General features: G+C 44.6%; 1 protein-coding gene across 1 annotated transcript in view; it reads right to left on the bottom strand.

Moving 5' to 3' along the window:
* Positions 1 to 264: 264 nt before the first annotated feature.
* Positions 265 to 21280, bottom strand: part of NFKBID (NFKB inhibitor delta) — a 41140-nt gene continuing 20124 nt past the window's right edge. Inside the window, exons 2-12 of the mRNA XM_040422186.1 lie at positions 20309 to 20385; positions 10805 to 10841; positions 7211 to 7413; positions 6554 to 6771; positions 6182 to 6287; positions 5719 to 5865; positions 5065 to 5122; positions 4502 to 4653; positions 3482 to 3598; positions 1766 to 1930; positions 265 to 1127 (exon numbers count right to left, since the gene is read on the bottom strand). Of these exons, the coding sequence (XP_040278120.1) occupies positions 1059 to 1127; positions 1766 to 1930; positions 3482 to 3598; positions 4502 to 4653; positions 5065 to 5122; positions 5719 to 5865; positions 6182 to 6287; positions 6554 to 6771; positions 7211 to 7413; positions 10805 to 10841; positions 20309 to 20385 (1349 nt within the window). The 3' untranslated portion in view covers positions 265 to 1058. The remainder of the gene's footprint in view (positions 1128 to 1765; positions 1931 to 3481; positions 3599 to 4501; positions 4654 to 5064; positions 5123 to 5718; positions 5866 to 6181; positions 6288 to 6553; positions 6772 to 7210; positions 7414 to 10804; positions 10842 to 20308; positions 20386 to 21280) is intronic.

Here is a 21280-nt window from a genome sequence, read left to right as displayed (position 1 = left end):
TAGGTATATTCTTGTACATAGGAGCAGTATTATAGTAGTTATATTCTTGTACATAGGAGGCAGTATTATAGTAGTTATATTCTTGTACATAGGAGGCAGTATTATAGTAGTTATATTCTTGTACATTGGAGCAGTATTATAGTAGTTATATTCTTGTACATAGGAGCAGTATTATAGTAGTTATATTCTTGTATATAGGAGCAGTATTATAGTAGTTATATTCTTGTACATAGGAGCAGTATTATAGTAGTTATTTTTTTGTACATACCGTAGGAGCAGTATTATAGCAGTTATAATATTGTATGTAGGGGCAGTATTATAGTATTCTTGTATTAGGAGGCAGTTTGATAGTAAAGTAGAAAAAGCCCCAGCTGCAGGATAAAAGTGTCAAGGCTTTATTCAATCTTTTTATAAATTCTCCAGTATAGGACACACAAGATATGCTTCACATTGACACATTTGAGGTGTGTGTGGCACCTTTAGTCATAATAGGTGCCATGCACACCTGAAACGCATCAATATGGAGCTTATCTTTCCTGTTTCCTGGAGAGTTTTTAAGAAGATTGAATAAAGCCTTGACTCATTTATCTTGAGGTTGGGGCTTTTTTTATTTTGCTGTTTCCTGGTTTCAAGCCTTCCCGTGCCTGGGTTCACCTATAAGATGGCTTGTTTGGTTTGTGAAGAAGCAGTTTTATAGTAGTTCTATTCTTGTACCTAGGGGTCAGTTTTATAATTAATAGTAATATTAGTTTCTAGTTTGTCTCTGAGTTATATTTCCTTTGGTTTACCACAAAATATTTTTCTCTTCTTACCTGTTGTGTATGGTTTTTATTACTTTTTAGTAATCACTATGGTTGAGTTTCACAGAAACTATAATGTATGATAGCTGCAATCAGTAGTTATCTCCTGTGCAGCTTCAAAGGATCCCCTATATGTGCATTAGTAAATCTTTGTCCCTGGGAGGAATGAGTCTTCATGGGGATATGTTTCATGTTTCGCTTCAGCAGTGGAAGAATCTTGACTTTGGGACTAGAAAAATAGTCCTGATCTGTTGTTTCCTACAAGGAATTTGATGATTGGTTGCGGGTTGATGACATCACACGTCTTCTCTTTAACAGCATTTTAATCTAAGGGGAAACATATAGATAAAAGCCTGAAGCCTATATTAACATTCTATGAGCAAGTACATCAGGAATCTTTATCGTTATAAAATAAATCTGTATGAGCGACAAGGCAAAAACCCCTAACTGTCCAGTTAATAACAAGATGGTCTCACAAAGTTAACCTCAAAGGGGCAGGGTATATTTAAATGCTTCACAAAGTAGGCATTTCTGGGTAGACTGGTGAGGGGGCATCTTCTTCTTTGTGCAGAGCTCACACGTGCTCCCTCAGGAACAGTTCTGATTCATGTGCACTGACTTGAACAAGTCCATACACCCACTTCCTGTCCAGGCTGAATCTCTTTCCCTGATTGTCCCGACAAAGGATATGGTGCCCTCTGCATGTCACATTAAAGTTCTGCTGTATACTCTAAGCTAATGATGTCTCCTTCTTTTGCACTCTCTCCTCTTTCCTAAAAATCTGACTGTGAACCTGCAGCTTCTTCCCCCTCATCACCAACCAACTTGCTTTCTATTTTCACATGCAGAGTGAAAAGCAGAAGCTGAAGGAGACATTCTAACTTTGAAAACTAAAGGTTATCAAAATAGCATCTACTAAGTGCAAATGATAATCGATAGAAATGGAACAATACACGAGTACGTACTTGCTCAGAAAATTCTCCAGGGGGCACCAAATGGGCCGGCTGCTCATTCTCCATGTTACGAGTGCTTGGGTCACCACCATAAAAGAGCAAGAGCTGGATCAAATACTCTGTAGAATGAGTAGGTGGCAAGGCCGCTGCCATGTGCAAGGCGGTATTTCCATGGGCCTGTAAGAAAGAGGAGAACATAACCACTTTAGGGTCAAGAACAAAAGGAAATTAGCATCATGGAGATGTAGTAGGATGTATTAGGTGTTCTGAAGACCAAAGTTAGGACTGACCGTAGACTATGGTCCATGTCAAACATGATGGAGGCCTTAAGTCATGGCTGTTAAATTACAAATTGTAATGATATGGTGGCCAAAATAAGAGATTAAGATATAATTTTGGGTTTGTCTACAATCAGGTATTGGAAACAGAACTTAAAGGGGTTTTCTGAGATTATTTAAACTGATGATGTAACCTCTGGATAGGTCCCCAGTATCTGATTGTTGGGGATTTAACACTCGGGACCCCCGACGATCAGCTGTTTAAAAAGGACCGGCGCTTGCATTAGTGCCACTGACTTCTCACAGCTTTGCCTGGGCCATGTGATGTCACATTCATCAGTGGCATGACCTAGGTGCAGCTCATCTCCATTGGGGCTGAGCTGCAATACCAAGAGAAGGCCGTGTGGTGCTCACAGGAGCGCCGGTACCTTCTAAAACAGCTGATCAGCGGGGATCCCGGGTGCCAGACTTCCACTGATCAGATACTGATAACCTATCCAGAGGATAGGTCGTCAGTTAAAATATCTTGGAAAACCCCTTTAAAGGGATTCTGTCACCAGGATTAACGATATGTAGATATTTATATGTGCCCATTAGTCTTCATGCAGTGTTTACAATGATCCCTCTGTTTATGCTCTGTCTGTGTGCCTTACATTCTTATAAAAAGCGATCTTTTTCATATGTAAATCACCTCTGTCAGGAGCCCAAGGGTTGTCCCACGATCTCCTGGAGCCCAGCACCGCCCATCGATCCGGAGCCCAGCACCGCCTACTACCTAATTTATTCACTATCCTGACGTCATGTAATCTCTGCACCGTAGTCTCGCGCAGGCGCAGTGGACACTGTAGTCTGCGCCCTTGCGGACTACTGGCACTTGGCAACTTGTCCACTGCGCATGCGCTGTCTCCCTGCGCACCCCGATCGGACAGGAAAATACTTTCTTTGTCTGCGCAAGTCGGTCAAAATTGTCAAAGGAGCGATTGCTGCCAGAAGATTCCTCCGCCTAGGACCGACTTGCGCAGAGAAAGAGTCTTTTCCGGTCCGATCGGGGTGTGCAGGGAGCCGGCACATGCGCAGTGGACAAGTTGAAGCCGGTGCCAGTAGTCCGCACGGGCGCAGACTACAGTGTCCACTGCGCTTGTGCGAGACTACGGTGCAGAGATTACATGACGTCAGGATAGTGAATAAATTAAGTAGTAGGCGGTGCTGGGCTCCGGATCGATGGGCGGTGCTGGGCTCCAGGAGATCGTGGGACAACCCCTTGGGCTCCTGACAGAGGTGATTTACATATGAATAAGATCGCTTTTTATAAGAATATAAGGCACACGGAGCATAAACAGAGGGATCATTGTAAACACTGCATGGAGACTAATGGGCACATATAAATATCTACATATCGTTAATCCTGGTGACAGAATCCCTTTAAGAGGATACAATTAGCACTGCTCACCTTCATGTTGATGAGTCCAGGGAGATTGACATGAGACATCTCAAGGAAAAATTTGACTAGAGGTACGTTCCCTGCTTGCACTGCCAGGTGGAGCACCGTCTTGTTACTCTTGATTTCCTGATTGAGGAAGTTAATTTCAGTTTCATGTCAATTTATGCTGACAGGTTCTATCTGTCTTTCAAGTCTCCTGGATCCTGTGAAGGAGCTATAATCCATGTCTGTCTGTGTTCTGCCTGACTTCCTAGTCTGTCTGTCCATCATCTAACCTGACCTGTGCCTGTTAACCTGGTCTCTTCATCTGACTTTGCCCGTTTGTCAGCTGTCAACTACACCAAAGTTATTCCAATAGGTAGGGGCCTGGTGGCTCCTCTCCAGTGAAGATCCGGTGAAAACTAGGCGACCACTAAGACCATGCCCTCAGGAAGAGCCCAAAGTCAAATCGGTTAGTTGGCATAGTGGTTCCTCAAACGATTGTCTGTAACAGTCTAGAGATGAACCAAATACTAAAGTTGACCAGATATGGTGAAAATGTTTCATGAATATGTTACAAGGTGCAGAAAATAGATGATGGCATATCAACCAGAAAATCACCCTGCAAGGGAATGTCTAGGAAAACATTTCCTCTTTGGTGGAAACGTAAAATTATATGGTGGGCATTCATGTAATGCATGGGTGATCAGTTCCACCAGAGTGCTAACAGAGTAGCTCCCCATTCCCAATCATCTATAATAGGGACAGCCCCTTTAAGGACAAACATGCTATTGAAACCCATCCCTGCTCCTTCCAGTATTAGTCATGACTACTGGACCATTTCCACTATGGTAAAGGCTCATAAGCTCTGATCCCAGCCCTATAACACATTTGATGGCTACCTCTGCCATCCCTTCGTTGTTCCTATGATGTGATAGTAGGGTGCCAATTAGTTAGCATGGCTTAACAAAGGATAAACAGTTGCTGCATACTGGAGGCCAAGCCCTTAAGAGGTTAATATACTGAAAAGCTGAGTTACGTTCTCGATACCTGACTTGTGCAGATGGCCCCCATTTGCAGCAGTAGCTGGATGCATGTAAGGGTCTCCCTCTCACATTGCTGAACATTTGGGGTGTTCTGGCTCTTTTTGCTTTTGTACACATTGTTTTGTGAGATGACAGCACAATGCAGAGGAGTCAAACCTAGAGATATGAAAAGGACATTTTACAAAAAACATAAAAACTGCAAAAAAAAAATGCACTAGATGTCTACAGTGAACAGACCCTGTCTAAAAAGGACTTCAAGAGGAAGAGACCTCTGCAAACTAGCACTTTGAGAAAAACACAGATGCCTTCAGCTGCCAAGTGCACATGTAACAGGTCAGCCAGTGTCATAGGTACAAAACTGCTGACAGATGTCCTTTAATGGACACAATTGCAAACATGGTTAAAAGATGATAGGTTGCCCTGTATGGATCTGTCTTAAAGAACTCTTCCCCTTCTACTGATTTAATTAAAATAACACTTTTAAGTAGAAAATTTGTTCCTCACACCTGGCCTGTTTACTGAATAAACCTTTTCTAAACCGAATAACACAGAAGTTAGCTCTCTAACCATCATAATTTCTAGCTTCCACATCAATGTTCTTCTGATGCTGAAGAGCCAGGAACACCTGAAATGAAAGAATTTGAGGTTCAATAAATGGAAGACTCTGCGAATATCCCTTACAGCAGTGATTACCAACCAGTGGCTCAGGAGCCACATCTGGCTCACAACCTCTGCTGTGTTGCCCGCCATAAGATTCCCGAGTTCTGACCATATGTACTGGCAATTGACACTGTTGCAGACCTATCCCAGCTTTACTACCCATCAGTGCCAATTCGGATGGTATAATACTAGTTTTAAATTTCAAACTGAAATATTCATCAGCTAATGTTTGCAATTTCATGTTTTTTGTTTCTCCACATTCAAAATGACTCACTATTTTTGAATTGGCTGTTGCTCCTGACCATCATTGAAAGTTGGGGACCTTCGTCTTACAGAGTATATACAACAGCTGTTTAACAATGACATTGAGTCATATTCTTTTATGATCTTGGTACTATCTGTTTATGAGAAAGCTTTAACACTACCAATATGGTGGCCACTGCACGTCTTTTGGGAAGATTTTTCTACAGTCCAGAACTTATGCAGTTATGCAGGGATACAGGAGTTATACAGCTATACACTGGACTCTTTTGGCGAGTGAATTTTTTGAAAAATATTTACCCTAAGGACATCAGACAGTCCATAGGTCCCTGCGACATGTAGAGCGGTCTGCCCTTTCCAGTCTGACGCATTGACATCTGCACCCAGTGTCAGGAGGTCATAGACAATCTCGGGTTGGTTGGCAGCCACAGCCACCAGGAGAGGAGACTGTAGAGGAAAAGAGAAATTAGCTGGGGGTCAATGGACACCAATGATTAAACTGTCTCTCTTCATGATACTACTAAAGGTCTTCATAGTATATTTTTGGCTCTTTCATTCCTTGAATATAAGTTCCTTATCATTTACACAACATGAAGGACGAGCCACAAGAAGAAAAAAATCCATTGGGAATTGGAACCCATTTTTTAAAATGCCTTCTGATTCATAGGATTGTTTGATTTCTACGTTCACTACACATATCACTGAGCCCATTAACCCATGAAAAGTATATTTTTATGGAGTTAGCAGATTATGAAATACTGACCTTCCCATTATGTTCCTTGGCATCCAGCTGACCATATTGTAAGAAGCGTTCTGCCATGGCATATGATTGACAGCGCAGGCCTCTTGCGACATAGAGATGAAGGATTCTAGGAATAATGATGAACTTTAATAAAATTTGGGAAGAAAACAAGAAACAAGTCCATAATTTGGCCATAAGCCTCAACATGCCGCCAAGAAGTTATTGTCCCTTGACTTTTGGGCTGTTATGGTTACAATGTGAAAGGAAAGCAGCAAATCAATGGTGGAATACATCTCCTTGGGCTAAAGCAGGAACCAGGGCTAAGCCGGTAAACTGAAAAGGACCTAGTGGAAAACCTTTCGGCTTTCAAATTTGATGAACCAGCTCACTTACGTATCTCCATCCTCATCATGATGAAGAAATTGTTCAGGACTAACACTCTGGACTTGAGTTCTGGCTTCTTCCAACTCTAGAGGCATTAGGTCTGGAACCACAGATCCCGGCATTCTTAGAAAGGCTTCAGCTCCGGTGGTGGAACATGTTCCTGAACTGTGTCCCATCCAGGAAGGATTATGGGTAAAAGCAGCCATGTAGGAGCCTGAGGATGCAGCCTTATCAAGAAAAACAGAATATGTTAAATAGACAATGTGTGGAGGAAGGTCAAAGACGCAGTAGATTAGTAAAGATGTTTTTTTTTAGATTCACCCAATACACTTTTTTGGGAGCCTTCTTTGGGTTTTAACTATGACAAACTGACAGACAAAGTCCCCCAAAAAAAGAACTTTAGAAGGTATTCTACCCATTATCATTAACAGATCACCGTAGTTCCTCAATTTTCAAGTGGTAGAAAGGACACTATATTAGGACACTATAGATTCAATAGTCCAGAGTCCTCATATGATCTTTGAAATCATAGCTGTACACTTTAGTTGATATAATATGTCAATGAAATTGGATCTGGAAACCGGGGAGAACTGTTTGTAGACCTGTTTAGGTTTTCATGAGTCTGTGGCTATGAAGCCTTCTTATTATTGCAGTAGACCATCTCACCCCTATGTCTGTTCCTGGAGCTTGGGACTCAGTCCTCCCAGTCTCATATCTTCCTTCATGGCTGTACATCGGTCCAGTCCTGGAAGCATATAGGTCCTCCAGTGGAGAGTAGGTGTAGTGAGGGGCTGGTCTTTGGAATACAATGGTATCATCTTTCTGGTGACTGGAACTATGGTGGAGGAAAGGCTGAGCACTGACTGAGCCTGTGAAAGGAGGAACATAAAAAGCAACATTTGCTTCTGTGAAAGAGTATGAAATATATAATGTTGACTGTAAGAATCAGAAGGTAAGAAACTAATAGTAAAAAAGAGAAAGAGGGGCATAAAATGGAAGACAATAAATGAAGTGAAATAGAGAAAATGTTACATGATATATCCAACTTTGAGCACCATTTTATATAAAGAATTCATCATCCACAGAAGCCCTTATACTGTGTACATACATTACATTACTTATCCTGTACTGATTCTTAGTTACTATCTGTATTATTCTCCAGAGCTGCACTCACTATTCTGCTGGTGCAGTCACTGTGTATATACATTACATTACTTATCCTATACTGATCCTGAGTTACATCCTATATTATACTCCAGAGCTACACTCACTATTCTGCTGGTGGAGTCACTGTGTACATACATTACATTACTTATCCTGTACTGATCCTGAGTTACATCCTGTATTATACTCCAGAGCTGCACTCACTATTCTGCTGGTGCAGTCACTGTGTACATACATTACATTACTTATCCTGTACTGATCCTGAGTTACATCCTGTATTATACTCCAGAGCTGCACTCACTATTCTGCTGGTGGAGTCACTGTGTGCATACATTACATTACTTATCCTGTACTGATCCTGAGTTACATCCTGTATTATACTCCAGAGCTGCACTCACTATTCTGCTGGTGCAGTCACTGTGTACATAAATACAATATTCATCATGTACTGATCCTGAGTTACATCCTGTATTATACTCCAGAGCTGCACTCACTATTCTGCTGGTGCAGTCACTGTGTACATAGATTACATTACTTATCCTGTACTGATCCTGAGTTACATCATGTATTATACTCCAGAGCTGCACTCACTATTCTGCTGGTGCAGTCACTGTGTACATACATTACATTACTTATCCTGTACTGATCCTGAGTTATATCCTGTATTATACTCCAGAGCTGCACTCACTATTCTGCTGGTGCAGTCACTGTGTACATACATTACATTACTTATCCTGTACTGATCCTGAGTTACATTCTGTATTATACTCCAGAGCTGCACTCACTATTCTGCTGGTGGAGTCACTGTGCACATAGATTACATTACTTATCCTGTACTGATCCTAAGTTACATCCTGTATTATACTCCAGAGCTGCACTCACTATTCTGCTGGTGCAGTCACTGTGTACATACATTACATTACTTATCCTGTACTGATCCTAAGTTACATCCTGTATTATACTCCAGAGCTGCACTCACTATTCTGCTGGTGCAGTCACTGTGTACATACATTACTTATCCTGTACTGATCCTGAGTTACCTCCTGTATTATACTCCAGAGCTGCACTCACTATTCTGCTGGTGGAGTCACTGTGTACATACATTACATTACTTATCCTGTACTGATCCTGAGTTACATCCTGTATTATACTCCAGAGCTGCACTCACTATTCTGCTGGTGCAGTCACTGTGTACATACATTACATTACTTATCCTGTACTGATCCTGAGTTACATCCTGTATTATACTCCAGAGCTGCACTCACTATTCTGCTGGTGCAGTCACTGTGTACATACATTACATTACTTATCCTGTACTGATCCAGAGTTACCTCCTGTATTATACTCCAGAGCTGCACTCACTATTCTGCTGGTGCAGTCACTGTGTACATACATCACTACACTGCGTGCAGAATTATTAGGCAAATGAGTATTTTGACCACATCATCCTCTTTATGCATGTTGTCTTACTCCAAGCTGTATAGGCTCGAAAGCCTACTACCAATTAAGCATATTAGGTGATGTGCATCTCTGTAATGAGAAGGGGTGTGGTCTAATGACATCAACACCCTATATTAGGTGTGCATAATTATTAGGCAAATTATTATTCCTTTCCTTTGGCAAAATGGGTCAAAAGAAGGACTTGACAGGCTCAGAAAAGTCAAAAATAGTGAGATATCTTGCAGAGGGATGCAGCACTCTTAAAATTGCAAAGCTTCTGAAGCGTGATCATCGAACAATCAAGCGTTTCATTCAAAATAGTCAACAGGGTCGCAAGAAGCGTGTGGAAAAACCAAGGCGCAAAATAACTGCCCATGAACTGAGAAAAGTCAAGCGTGCAGCTGCCAAGATGCCACTTGCCACCAGTTTGGCCATATTTCAGAGCTGCAACATCACTGGAGTGCCCAAAAGCACAAGGTGTGCAATACTCAGAGACATGGCGAAGGTAAGAAAGGCTGAAAGACGACCACCACTGTACAAGACACACAAGCTAAAACGTCAAGACTGGGCCAAGAAATATCTCAAGACTGATTTTTCTAAGGTTTTATGGACTGATGAAATGAGAGTGAGTCTTGATGGGCCAGATGGATGGGCCCGTGGCTGGATTGGTAAAGGGCAGAGAGCTCCAGTCCGACTCAGACGCCAGCAAGGTGGAGGTGGAGTACTGGTTTGGGCTGGTATCATCAAAGATGAGCTTGTGGGGCCTTTTCGGGTTGAGGATGGAGTCCAGCTCAACTCCCAGTCCTACTGCCAGTTTCTGGAAGACACCTTCTTCAAGCAGTGGTACAGGAAGAAGTCTGCATCCTTCAAGAAAAACATGATTTTCATGCAGGACAATGCTCCATCACACGTGTCCAAGTACTCCACAGCGTGGCTGGCAAGAAAGGGTATAAAAGAAGAAAATCTAATGACATGGCCTCCTTGTTCACCTGATCTGAACCCCATTGAGAACCTGTGGTCCATCATCAAATGTGAGATTTACAAGGAGGGAAAACAGTACACCTCTCTGAACAGTGTCTGGGAGGCTGTGGTTGCTGCTGCACGCAATGTTGATGGTGAACAGATCAAAACACTGACAGAATCCATGGATGGCAGGCTTTTGAGTGTCCTTGCAAAGAAAGGTGGCTATATTGGTCACTGATTTGTTTTTGTTTTGTTTTTGAATGTCAGAAATGTATATTTGTGAATGTTGAGATGTTATATTGGTTTCACTGGTAAAAATAAATAATTGAAATGGGTATATATTTGTTTTTTGTTAAGTTGCCTAATAATTATGCACAGTAATAGTCACCTGCACACACAGATATCCCCCTAAAATAGCTAAAACTAAAAACAAACTAAAAACTACTTCCAAAAATATTCAGCTTTGACATTAATGAGTTTTTTGGGTTCATTGAGAACATGGTTGTTGTTCAATAATAAAACTAATCCTCAAAAATACAACTTGCCTAATAATTCTGCACTCCCTGTATTCTGTTCGCTATTCCGGAAACAATGCAATATAAGAAATACAAGATAGTTCGAAAGTGACTATCATGGAGAATAATTCTATCTAAGCTGCACAATGGCTGTGTAAGAAATTAACAGAATACGCACCTGGATCTTGCTGATATTCCACCAGTGACTGAGATATCTAGAAAAAAAACAGGACACAATGTTATAGCATTTGTCTGGATGAGAGGAATTAACTGGTTAACCTCAGATCAGCTCACTGACCATGTGCAAACGTCCTTCCTCAGTTAAAAAGCTATGATGGGGGTGACAAATCTATCTGATACCTACAGTGCCTTGCAAAAGTATTCACCCCCTCTTGACTTTTTTTTGCATTTTGTTACATTACAGCCTTAAGTTCAATGTTTTGTTAATCTGAATTTTATGTGATGGGTCAGAACTAGGGAAGCAGCCAATCCACAAGCGTCATACTACTTGCCCCAAGAGGCCATCACAGTCATGCCTACTATTGGCATGGCTGTGATTGGCCAGTGCAGCATGTGACCCAGCCTCTATATAAGCTTGGGTCACGTAGCGCTGCACGTCACTCTGCTGATTCAAGCATAGGGAGAGGTTGCTGCTGCGACGTTAGGGCGAGATTAGGCAGATTAACTCCTCCAAAAGACTTCATTCTGTGATCGATCTACAGCTGTGGATCATTGAAGTGCCGATATTGAATTGCTCACTTTTTTTAGGCTGCCCAGAGCGTTTTTATATCACTTTTTTTCTGGGGTGATCGGCGGCCATTTTGTGGCTAGTGGTGCGCCAGCACAAGCTACCACCAAGTGCATTTAACCATCAATAGTGTGGTTATTTTTTGGTCATATACTACATCAGGTGCAGGCTGAGCCTGTGTCACCCAAGTGCATTTAACCATCAATAGTGTGGTTATTTTTTGGCCATATACTACATCAGGTGCAGGCTGAGCCTGTGTCACCGAAGTGCATTTAACCATCAATAGTGTGGTTATTTTTTGGCCATATCCTACATCAGGTGCAGGCTGAGCCTGTGTCACCCAGCGCCTAAAAAATAGGCCTGACATTTATATTAAACCAAATCTGTACTGTTTTAGCTGGTCAAGTTATTTGTAGTGAGCGTAAAAGCACAGTTTTTGTTCTGGGTTGAAAAACTATTCCCAAATTTGCCATTCTCAAAATTAGTAGTTTCTGCTATATCAGGCCTACTTTAAATCTATCCCAAAAAGGGTATATTAGATTCAAGGTGCTGATAGGGTCATTCTGAAAAACTTAACACACACGCTACCATGCAGATCCAAGTCTAATTCTGCGATTAAACGTATATCTGTCACACAGCGCGTAAAAAATAGGCCTCACATTTATATTCAACCAAATCTGTACTGTTTTAGGCTACTTTTACACGAGTGTTCGGAGCGGATCCGTCTGCATTATTACTTAGAAAATTTTCTAAGTCAGAAAGTAGCCTGAGCGGATCCGTTCAGACTTTACATTGAAAGTCAATGGGGAACGGATCCACTTGAAGATTGAGCCATATGGTGTCATCTTCAAGCGGATCCGTCCCCATTGACTTCCATTATAAGTCTGGACGGATCCGCTCGCCTCCGCACGGCCAGGCGGACACCCGAACGCTGCAAGCAGCGTTCAGGTGTCCGCTCACTGAGCGGAGCGGAGGCTGAGCGCTGGCAGGCGGATGCATTCTCAGTGGATCCGCCTCCACTGAGAATGCATTAGGGCCAGACGGATGCGTTCGGGGCCGCTCGTGAGCCCCTTCAAACGGAGCGCACGAGCGGACACGCGAACACTCGTGTGAAAGTAGCCTTAGCTGGTCAAATTATTTGTAGTGACCGTAAAAGCACAGTTTTTGTTCTGGGTTGAAAAAGTATTCCCAAATTTGCCATTTTCAAAATTAGTAGTTTCTGCTATATCAGGCCTACTTTAAATCTATCCCAAAAAGGGTATATTAGATTCAAGGTGCTGATAGTGTCATTCTGAAAAACTTAACACACACGCTACAGTGCATATCCAAGTCTAATTCTGTGATTAAAGGTATATCTGTCACACAGCGCGTAAAAAATAGGCCTGACATTTATATTCCTCCAAATCTGCACAGTTTTAGCTGGTCAAATTATTTGTAGTGACCGTAAAAGCACAGTTTTTGTTCTGGGTTGAGAAACTATTCCCAAATTTGCCATTTTCAAAATTGTGGTGAACGGGAACAATGAGGAAAACATCTAGTAAGGGACGCGGACGTGGACATGGTCGTGGTGGTGTTAGTGGACCCTCTAGTGCTGGGAGAGGACGTGGCCGTTCTGCCACAGCCACACGTCCTAGTGTACCAACTACCTCAGGTCCCAGTAGCCAGCAGAATTTACAGCGATATTTTGTGGGGCCCAATGCTGTTCTAAGGATGGTAAGGCCTGAGCAGGTACAGGCATTAGTCAACTGGGTGGCCGACAGTGCATCCAGCACGTTCACATTATCTCCCACCCAGTCTTCTGCAGAAAGCGCACAGATGGCGCATGAAAACCAAGCCCATCAGTCTGTCACATCACCCCCATGCATATCAGGGAAACTGTCTGAGCCTCAAGTTATGCAGCAGTCTCTTATGCTGTTTGAAGACTCTGCTGCCAGGGTTTCCCAAGGGCATCCACCTACCCCTTCCCCAGGGGTGGAAGAGATAGAATGCACTAACGCACAACCACTTATGTTTCCTGATGATGAGGACATGGGAATACCACCTCAGCACGTCTCTGATGATGACGAAACACAGGTGCCAACTGCTGCGTCTTTCTGCAGTGTGCAGACTGAACAGGAGGTCAGGGATCAAGACTGGGTGGAAGACGATGCAGGGGACGATGAGGTCCTAGACCCCACATGGAATGAAGGTCGTGCCACTGACTTTCACAGTTCGGAGGAAGAGGCAGTGGTGAGACCGAGCCAACAGCGTCGCAAAAGAGGGAGCAGTGGGCAAAATCAGAACACCCGCCGCCAAGAGACTCCGCCTGCTACTGACCGCCGCCATCTGGGACCGAGCACCCCAAAGGCAGCTTCAAGGAGTTCCCTGGCATGGCACTTCTTCAAACAATGTGCTGACGACAAGACCCGAGTGGTTTGCACGCTGTGCCATCAGAGCCTGAAGCGAGGCATTAACGTTCTGAACCTTAGCACAACCTGCATGACCAGGCACCTGCATGCAAAGCATGAACTGCAGTGGAGTAAACACCTTAAAAACAAGGAAGTCACTTAGGCTCCCCCTGCTACCTCTTCTGCTGCTGCCGCCTAGGCCTCTTCTGCTGCTGCCACCTCGACCTCTTCCTCCGCCTCTGGAGGAACGTTGGCACCTGCCGCCCAGCAAACATGGGATGTACCACCAACACCACCACCTGCGTCACCAAGCATCTCAACCATGTCACACGGCAGTGTTCAGCTCTCCATCTCACAAACATTTGAGAGAAAGCGTAAATTCCCACCTAGCCACCCTCGATCCCTGGCCCTGAATGCCAGCATTTCTAAACTACTGGCCTATGAAATGCTGTCATTTAGGCTGGTGGACACAGACATCTTCAAACAGCTCATGTCGCTTGCTGTCCCACAGTATGTTGTTCCCAGCCGCCACTACTTCTCCAAGAGAGCCGTGCCTTCCCTGCACAACCAAGTGTCCGATAAAATCAAGTGTGCACTGCGCAACGCCATCTGTGGCAAGGTCCACCTAACCACAGATACGTGGACCAGTAAGCACGGCCAGGGACGCTATATCTCCCTAACTGCACACTGGGTAAATGTAGTGGCGGCTGGGCCCCAGGCGGAGAGCTGTTTGGCGCACGTCCTTCCGCCGCCAAGGATCGCAGGGCAACATTCTTTGCCTCCTGTCTCCTCCTCCTCCTACTCAGCTTCCTCCTCCTCTTCTTCCACCTGCTCATCCAGTCAGCCACACACCTTCACCACCAACTTCAGCACAGCTAGGGGTAAACATCAGCAGGCCGTTCTGAAACTCATATGTTTAGGGGACAGGTCCCACACCGCACAGGAGTTGTGGCGGGGTATAGAACAACAGACCGACGAGTGGTTGATGCCGGTGAGCCTCAAGCCCGGCCTGATGGTGTGCGATAATGGGCTAAATCTCGTTGCAGCTCTGGGACTAGCCGGTTTGACGCACATCCCTTGCCTGGCGCATGTGCTGAATTTGGTGGTGCAGAAGTTCATTCGCAACTACCCCGACATGTCAGAGCTGCTGCATAAAGTGCGGGCCGTCTGTTCGCGCTTCCGGCGTTCACACCCTGCTGCTGCTCGCCTGTCTGCGCTACAGCGTAACTTCGGCCTTCCCGCTCACCGCCTCATATGCGACGTGCCCACCAGGTGGAACTCCACCTTGCACATGCTGGACAGACTGTGCGAGCAGCAGCAGGCCATAGTGGAGTTTCAGCTGCAGCACGCACGGGTGAGTCGCACTGCGGAACAGCACCACTTCACCACCAATGACTGGGCCTCCATGCGAGACCTGTGTGCCCTGTTGCGCTGTTTCGAGTACTCCACCAACAAGGCCAGTGGCGATGACGCCGTTATCAGCGTTACAATACCACTTCTATGTCTCCTTGAGAAAACACTTAGGGCAATGATGGAAGAGGAGGTGGCCCAGGAGGAAGAGGAGGAAGAGGGGTCATTTTTAGCACTTTCAGGCCAGTCTCTTCGAAGTGACTCAGAGGGAGGTTTTTTGCAACAGCAGAGGCCAGGTACAAATGTGGCCAGACAGGGCCCACTACTGGAGGACGAGGAGGACGAGGATGAGGAGGAGGTGGAGGAGGATGGGGATGAAGCAGGTTCACAGCGGGCTGGCACCCAAAGCAGCTCGGGCCCATCACTGGTGCGTGGCTGGGTGGAAACACAGGACGATGACGATACGCCTCCCACAGAGGACAGCTTGTCCTTACCTCTGGGCAGCCTGGCACACATGAGCGACTACATGCTGCAGTACCTGCGCAACGACAGCAGAGTTGCCCACATTTTAACGTGTGCGGACTACTGGGTTGCCACCCTGCTGGATCCCCGGTACAAAGACAATGTGCCCACCTTACTTCCTACACTGGAGCGTGATAGGAAGATGCGCGAGTACAAGCGCACGTTGGTAGACGCGCTACTGAGAGCATTCCCAAATGTCACAGGGGAACCAGTGGAAGCCCAAGGCGAAGGCAGAGGAGGAGCAAGAGGTCGCCAACGCAGCTGTGTCACGGCCAGCTCCTCTGAGGGCAGGGTTAGCATGGCAGAGATGTGGAAAAGTTTTGTCACCACGCCACAGCTAACTGCACCACCACGTGATACGGAACGTGTTAGCAGGAGGCAACATTTCACTAACATGGTGGAACAGTACCTGTGCACACCCCTCCACGTACTGACTGATGGTTCGGCCCCATTCAACTTCTGGGTCTCCAAATTGTCCACGTGGCCAGAGCTAGCCTTTTATGCCTTGGAGGTGCTGGCCTGCCCGGCGGCCAGCGTTTTGTCTAAACGTGTATTCAGCACGGCAGGGGGCGTCATTACAGACAAACGCAGCCGCCTGTCTACAGCCAATGTGGACAAGCTGACGTTCATAAAAATGAACCAGGCATGGATCCCACAGGACCTGTCCATCCCTTGTGCAGATTAGACATTAACTACCTCCCCTTAACCATATATTATTGTACTCCAGGGCACTTCCTCATTCAATCCTATTTTTATTTTCGTTTTACCATTATATTGCGGGGCAACCCAAAGTTGAATGAACCTCTCCTCTGTCTGGGTGCCGGGGCCTAAATATGTGACAGTGGCTTGTTCCAGTGGTGGGTGACGTGAAGCCTGATTCTCTGCTATAACATGAAGACTGATTCTGTGCTGACATGAAGCCAGATTCTCTGTTACGGGACCTCTCTCTTCTGCCTGGCTGCCTGGGCCTAAATATGTGACAGTGGCCTGTTCCAGTGGTGGGTGACGTGAAGCCTGATTCTCTGCTATGACATGAAGACTGATTCTGTGCTGACATGAAGCCAGATTCTCTGTTACAGGACCTCTCTCCTCTGTCTGGGTGCCAGGGCCTAAATGTGTGACAGTGGCCTGTTCCAGTGGTGGGTGACGTGAAGCCTGATTCTCTGCTATGACATGAAGACTGATTCTGTGCTGACATGAAGCCAGATTCTCTGTTACGGGACCTCTCTCCTCTGCCTGGCTGCCTGGGCCTAAATATGTGACAGTGGCCTGTTCCAGTGGTGGGTGACGTGAAGCCTGATTCTCTGCTATGACATGAAGACTGATTCTGTGCTGACATGAAGCCAGATTCTCTGTTACAGGACCTCTCTCCTCTGTCTGGGTGCCAGGGCCTAAATGTGTGACAGTGGCCTGTTCCAGTGGTGGGTGACGTGAAGCCTGATTCTCTGCTGACATGAAGACTGATTCTGTGCTGACATGAAGCCAGATTCTCTGTTACGGGACCTCTCTCCTCTGTCTGGGTGCCAGGGCCTAAATGTGTGACAGTGGCCTGTTCCAGTGGTGGGTGACGTGAAGCCTGATTCTCTGCTGACATGAAGACTGATTCTGTGCTGACATGAAGCCAGATTCTCTGTTACGGGACCTCTCTCCTCTGTCTGGGTGCCAGGGCCTAAATGTGTGACAGTGGCCTGTTCCAGTGGTGGGTGACGTGAAGCCTGATTCTCTGCTATGACATGAAGACTGATTCTCTGCTGACATGAAGCCAGATTCTCTGTTACGGGACCTCTCTCCTCTGTCTGGGTGCCGGGGCCTAAATATGTGACAGTGGCCTGTTCCAGTGGTGGGTGACGTGAAGCCTGATTCTCTGCTATGACATGAAGACTGATTCTCTGCTGACATGAAGCCAGATTCTCTGCTATGGCATGAAGAGACTGATTCTCTGCTGTCGTGAAGCCAGATTCTCTGCTATGGGACCTCTGTCCAATTGATATTGGTTAATTTTTATTTTTTTTATTTTTATTTTAATTCATTTCCCTATCCACATTTGTTTGCAGGGGATTTACCTACATGTTGCTGCCTTTTGCAGCCCTCTAGCTCTTTCCTGGGCTGTTTTACAGCCTTTTTAGTGCCGAAAAGTTCGGGTCCCCATCGACTTCAATGGGGTTCGGGTTCGGGACGAAGTTCGGGTCGGGTTCGGATCCCGAACCCGAACATTTCCGGGAAGTTCGGCCGAACTTCTCGAACCCGAACATCCAGGTGTTCGCTCAACTCTAGTCAGAACACAATGGTCTAAGTTGGTGAAGTGAAATGAAAAATATATAAATAAAACTATTGTTTAGAAATAGAAAACAGAAAATTGCCATGTGCGTATGTATTCACCCCCTTTGTTAAGAAGCCCATAAAAAGCTCTGGTGCAACCAATTACCTTTAGAAGTCACATAATTAGTGAAATTATGTCTTCTGTGTGCAATCTAAGTGTCACATGATCTGTCATTACATATACACACCTTTTTGGAAAGGCTCCAGAGGCTGCAGCACCTAAGCAAGAGGTATCACTAACCGAACACTGCCATGAAGACCAAGGAACTCTCCAAACAAGTAAGGGACAATGTTGTTGAGAAGTACAAGTCAGGGTTAGGTTATAAAAAAATATCCAAATCTTTGATGATCCCCAGGAGCACCATCAAATCTATCATAACCAAATGGAAAGAACATGGCACAACAGCAAACCTGCCAAGAGACGTCCGTCCACCAAAACTCAAGGACCGGGCAAGGAGGGCATTAATCGGAGAGGCAGAACAGAGACCTAAGGTAACCCTGGAGGAGCTGCAGAGTTCCACAGCAGAGACTGGAGTATCTGTACATAGGACGACAATAAGCCGTACACTCCATAGAGTTGGGCTTTATGGCAGAGTGGCCAAACGAAAGCCGGTACTTTCAGCTAAAAACAAAAAGGCACGTTGTGAGTTTGGGAAAAGGCATGTGGGAGACTCCCAAAATGTGTGGAGGAAGGTGCTCTGGTCTGAGGAGACTAAACTGAACTTTTCGGCCATTAAAGAAAACGCTATGTCTGGCGCAAACCCAACACATCACATCACCCAAAGAACACCATCCCCACAGTGAGACATGGTGGTGGCAGCATCATGCTGGGGGGATGTTTTTCAGCATCCGGGACTGGGAAACTGGTCAGAGTTGAGGGAAAGATGGATGGTGCTAAATACAGGGATCTTCTGGAGCAAAACCTGTCCCACTCTGTGCGTGATCTGAGGCTAGGACGGAGGTTCACCTTCCAACAGGACAATGACCCCAAACACACGGCTAAAGCAACACTTGAGTGGTTTAGGGGAAACATGTAAATGTGTTGGAATGGCCGAGTCACAGCCCAGATCTCAATCTAAAAGAAAATCTGTGGTCAGACTTAAAGATTGCTGTTTACAGGCGCAAACCATCCAACTTGAAGGAGCTGGAGCAGTTTTGTAAGGAGGAATGGGCAAAAATCCCAGTGGTAAGATGTGGCAAGCTCATAGAGACTTATCCAAAGCGACTTGGAGCTGTGATTGCCGCAAAAGGTGGCTCTACAAAGTATTGACTTTAGGGGGGTGAATAGTTATGCACATTGACTCTTTCGGTTATTTTGTCCAATTTGTTGTTTGCTTCATAATAAAAAATAAAAATAAAAAAACATCTTCAAAGTTGTGAGCATGTTCTGTAAATTAAATGATGCAAATCCTCAAACATTCCATGTTAATTCCAGGTTGTGAGGCATCAAAATACAAAAAAAGTCAAGGGGGTGAATGGTAAGCACCCGACCATGTAGGGAAGGATAGGGACTGGGGGTCCCCCCCTCCTTGTGTTCCATATCCTGTTTGGTGTAGTTATGGACCCCTAGTGTGGCTGGTCAGGTTTAATTCAGTGGCTGTGGGGTTAATGATGAAATCCGGCCGTTCAGGAAGGGGCGGGCAGTGTGCTGGGCATATAAAATACTCTGTACCACCTCTCATCTTCCTCTTGGCAGAAGCTCTGTGTCCCTCCCTCCCTCATGTGGTTACGTACGAAGATTGTTTCTCGGTTCATAGGTTTTTATGATTCAGAAGGTGTTTGAGTGTCAAGCATTTATGGCCCGAACTTCGGGGAAGATTTTATAAGTCACAGCTGGCGGCAAGTAAAGAAGAGTAAAATGTTGGAGTAAAAAAATTGGCATAACTGCCCGCTGGGAGGCCAGAGGCCGGCAGATCGCATGGTTTTGGTTTAGGTTTATGCCGTTAATAAATAGCTGTGGCCGACTACCATCCAACAATGACAATAAAGATAATAAAGAGAGATTTGTTGTCAGTGTCGTTTATGGCTGGTTTAACATGGAGGGGGCCAGAAGTGTTAAGGGGGCTTACCCCTTCCCCCCCCCCTTTTTTCCCTATTGTGATTACCGACAGTCTACTATCTGTCTATCAATTATCTCCTATCTATCTATCTATCTATCTATCTATCTATCTATCTATCTCCTATCTATGTACAACAATTCTGCTGTGCTTTAATGTAGCCTAGTTAAACAGCAACCCCTCCCAACTGTACATGTATAGGAATTCAGCAAATCTACGAAAAAACAGCCTTATAATTGATCATAAACATGATTTTTTTTTTTTTTTTACAATATATATTAACCCTTTCCACTATTTACCTGACTGGAGCTGTGTTGTCGTTTCTGCTCAAGAAGCTGTTTCACGGTTTGTGGAGGGGAACAGTACGGACTGCAATCTGTAAAACAACCAGCAGGGGGACATAGTGAGCAATGAACAAAGCCAAATAACACATGGCAGCGTCGCCCTCAGTATTTCTATCCTTTTTGATAGAATACAGTTCTGTTAGTGGATACATTGAAAATTCACCTTGGAAATTGTAGAATAAAACAAAAAAACATTTGTATCTACCAACTTGAGGTCAAGCAGAATACTGTAAATATAATAAAGAAAGAAAATGCAAAAATAATAATACAAAAAAGCAATAATACAAGTAGTAGTAATAGTAAGTAGTAATATAAAATTATATATATACACATAATACAAAAAAAGAATACAGTGAATAATAAAGAAAAAGTCAAATGTAGCATAATTGTTACAATTCTCTTTCCCTTTCCCTTCACTTTTAGTCCCATAATGCTTAATTGTGTGACTTTGTTTCCCATGTATTTTGGGAAATACTTTAGGACCACCAGAACGGGGGACCAGTGTTCCCCATTTAATGGAGTGGCTGTTGAGCATGTTTAATGCTCTTCCATTCAAACTCCACGGGACTGTAAAAAAAGAGAGTGCTGCACTATCTGTTGTCAGTCTCGAAATGCTTTGTTAGGACAAGAAAGTCTTTAGACGCTTTCACTTTTTGTCACATTTTGCTATGTTGCGGTCTTGTGCCAAAATTAAAAAACAAAACAGTTTTCTCCCATCATTCTACATTCACTACCCCATAGAGAGAAAGTGAGAACAGAATGTTAGAAATCTTTACTAATTTATTGAAAAGTGAAATTTGCTCAGGACTTAGTTGAAGCCCCTTTGGCAGTGATTACAGCCTCCAATCTTCTTGGGGATGATGCCACAAGGTTTGGACACCTGGATTTGGGGATTTTGTGCCATTCTTCTCTGCAAATCATCTCAAG

Source organism: Bufo bufo, chromosome 1, assembly GCF_905171765.1.
Source record: "Bufo bufo chromosome 1, aBufBuf1.1, whole genome shotgun sequence".
NCBI classification, from domain to species: domain Eukaryota; kingdom Metazoa; phylum Chordata; class Amphibia; order Anura; family Bufonidae; genus Bufo; species Bufo bufo.
Note: the sequence above shows the minus strand (reverse complement) of the source record. Positions and strands in the feature narration are given on the sequence as shown.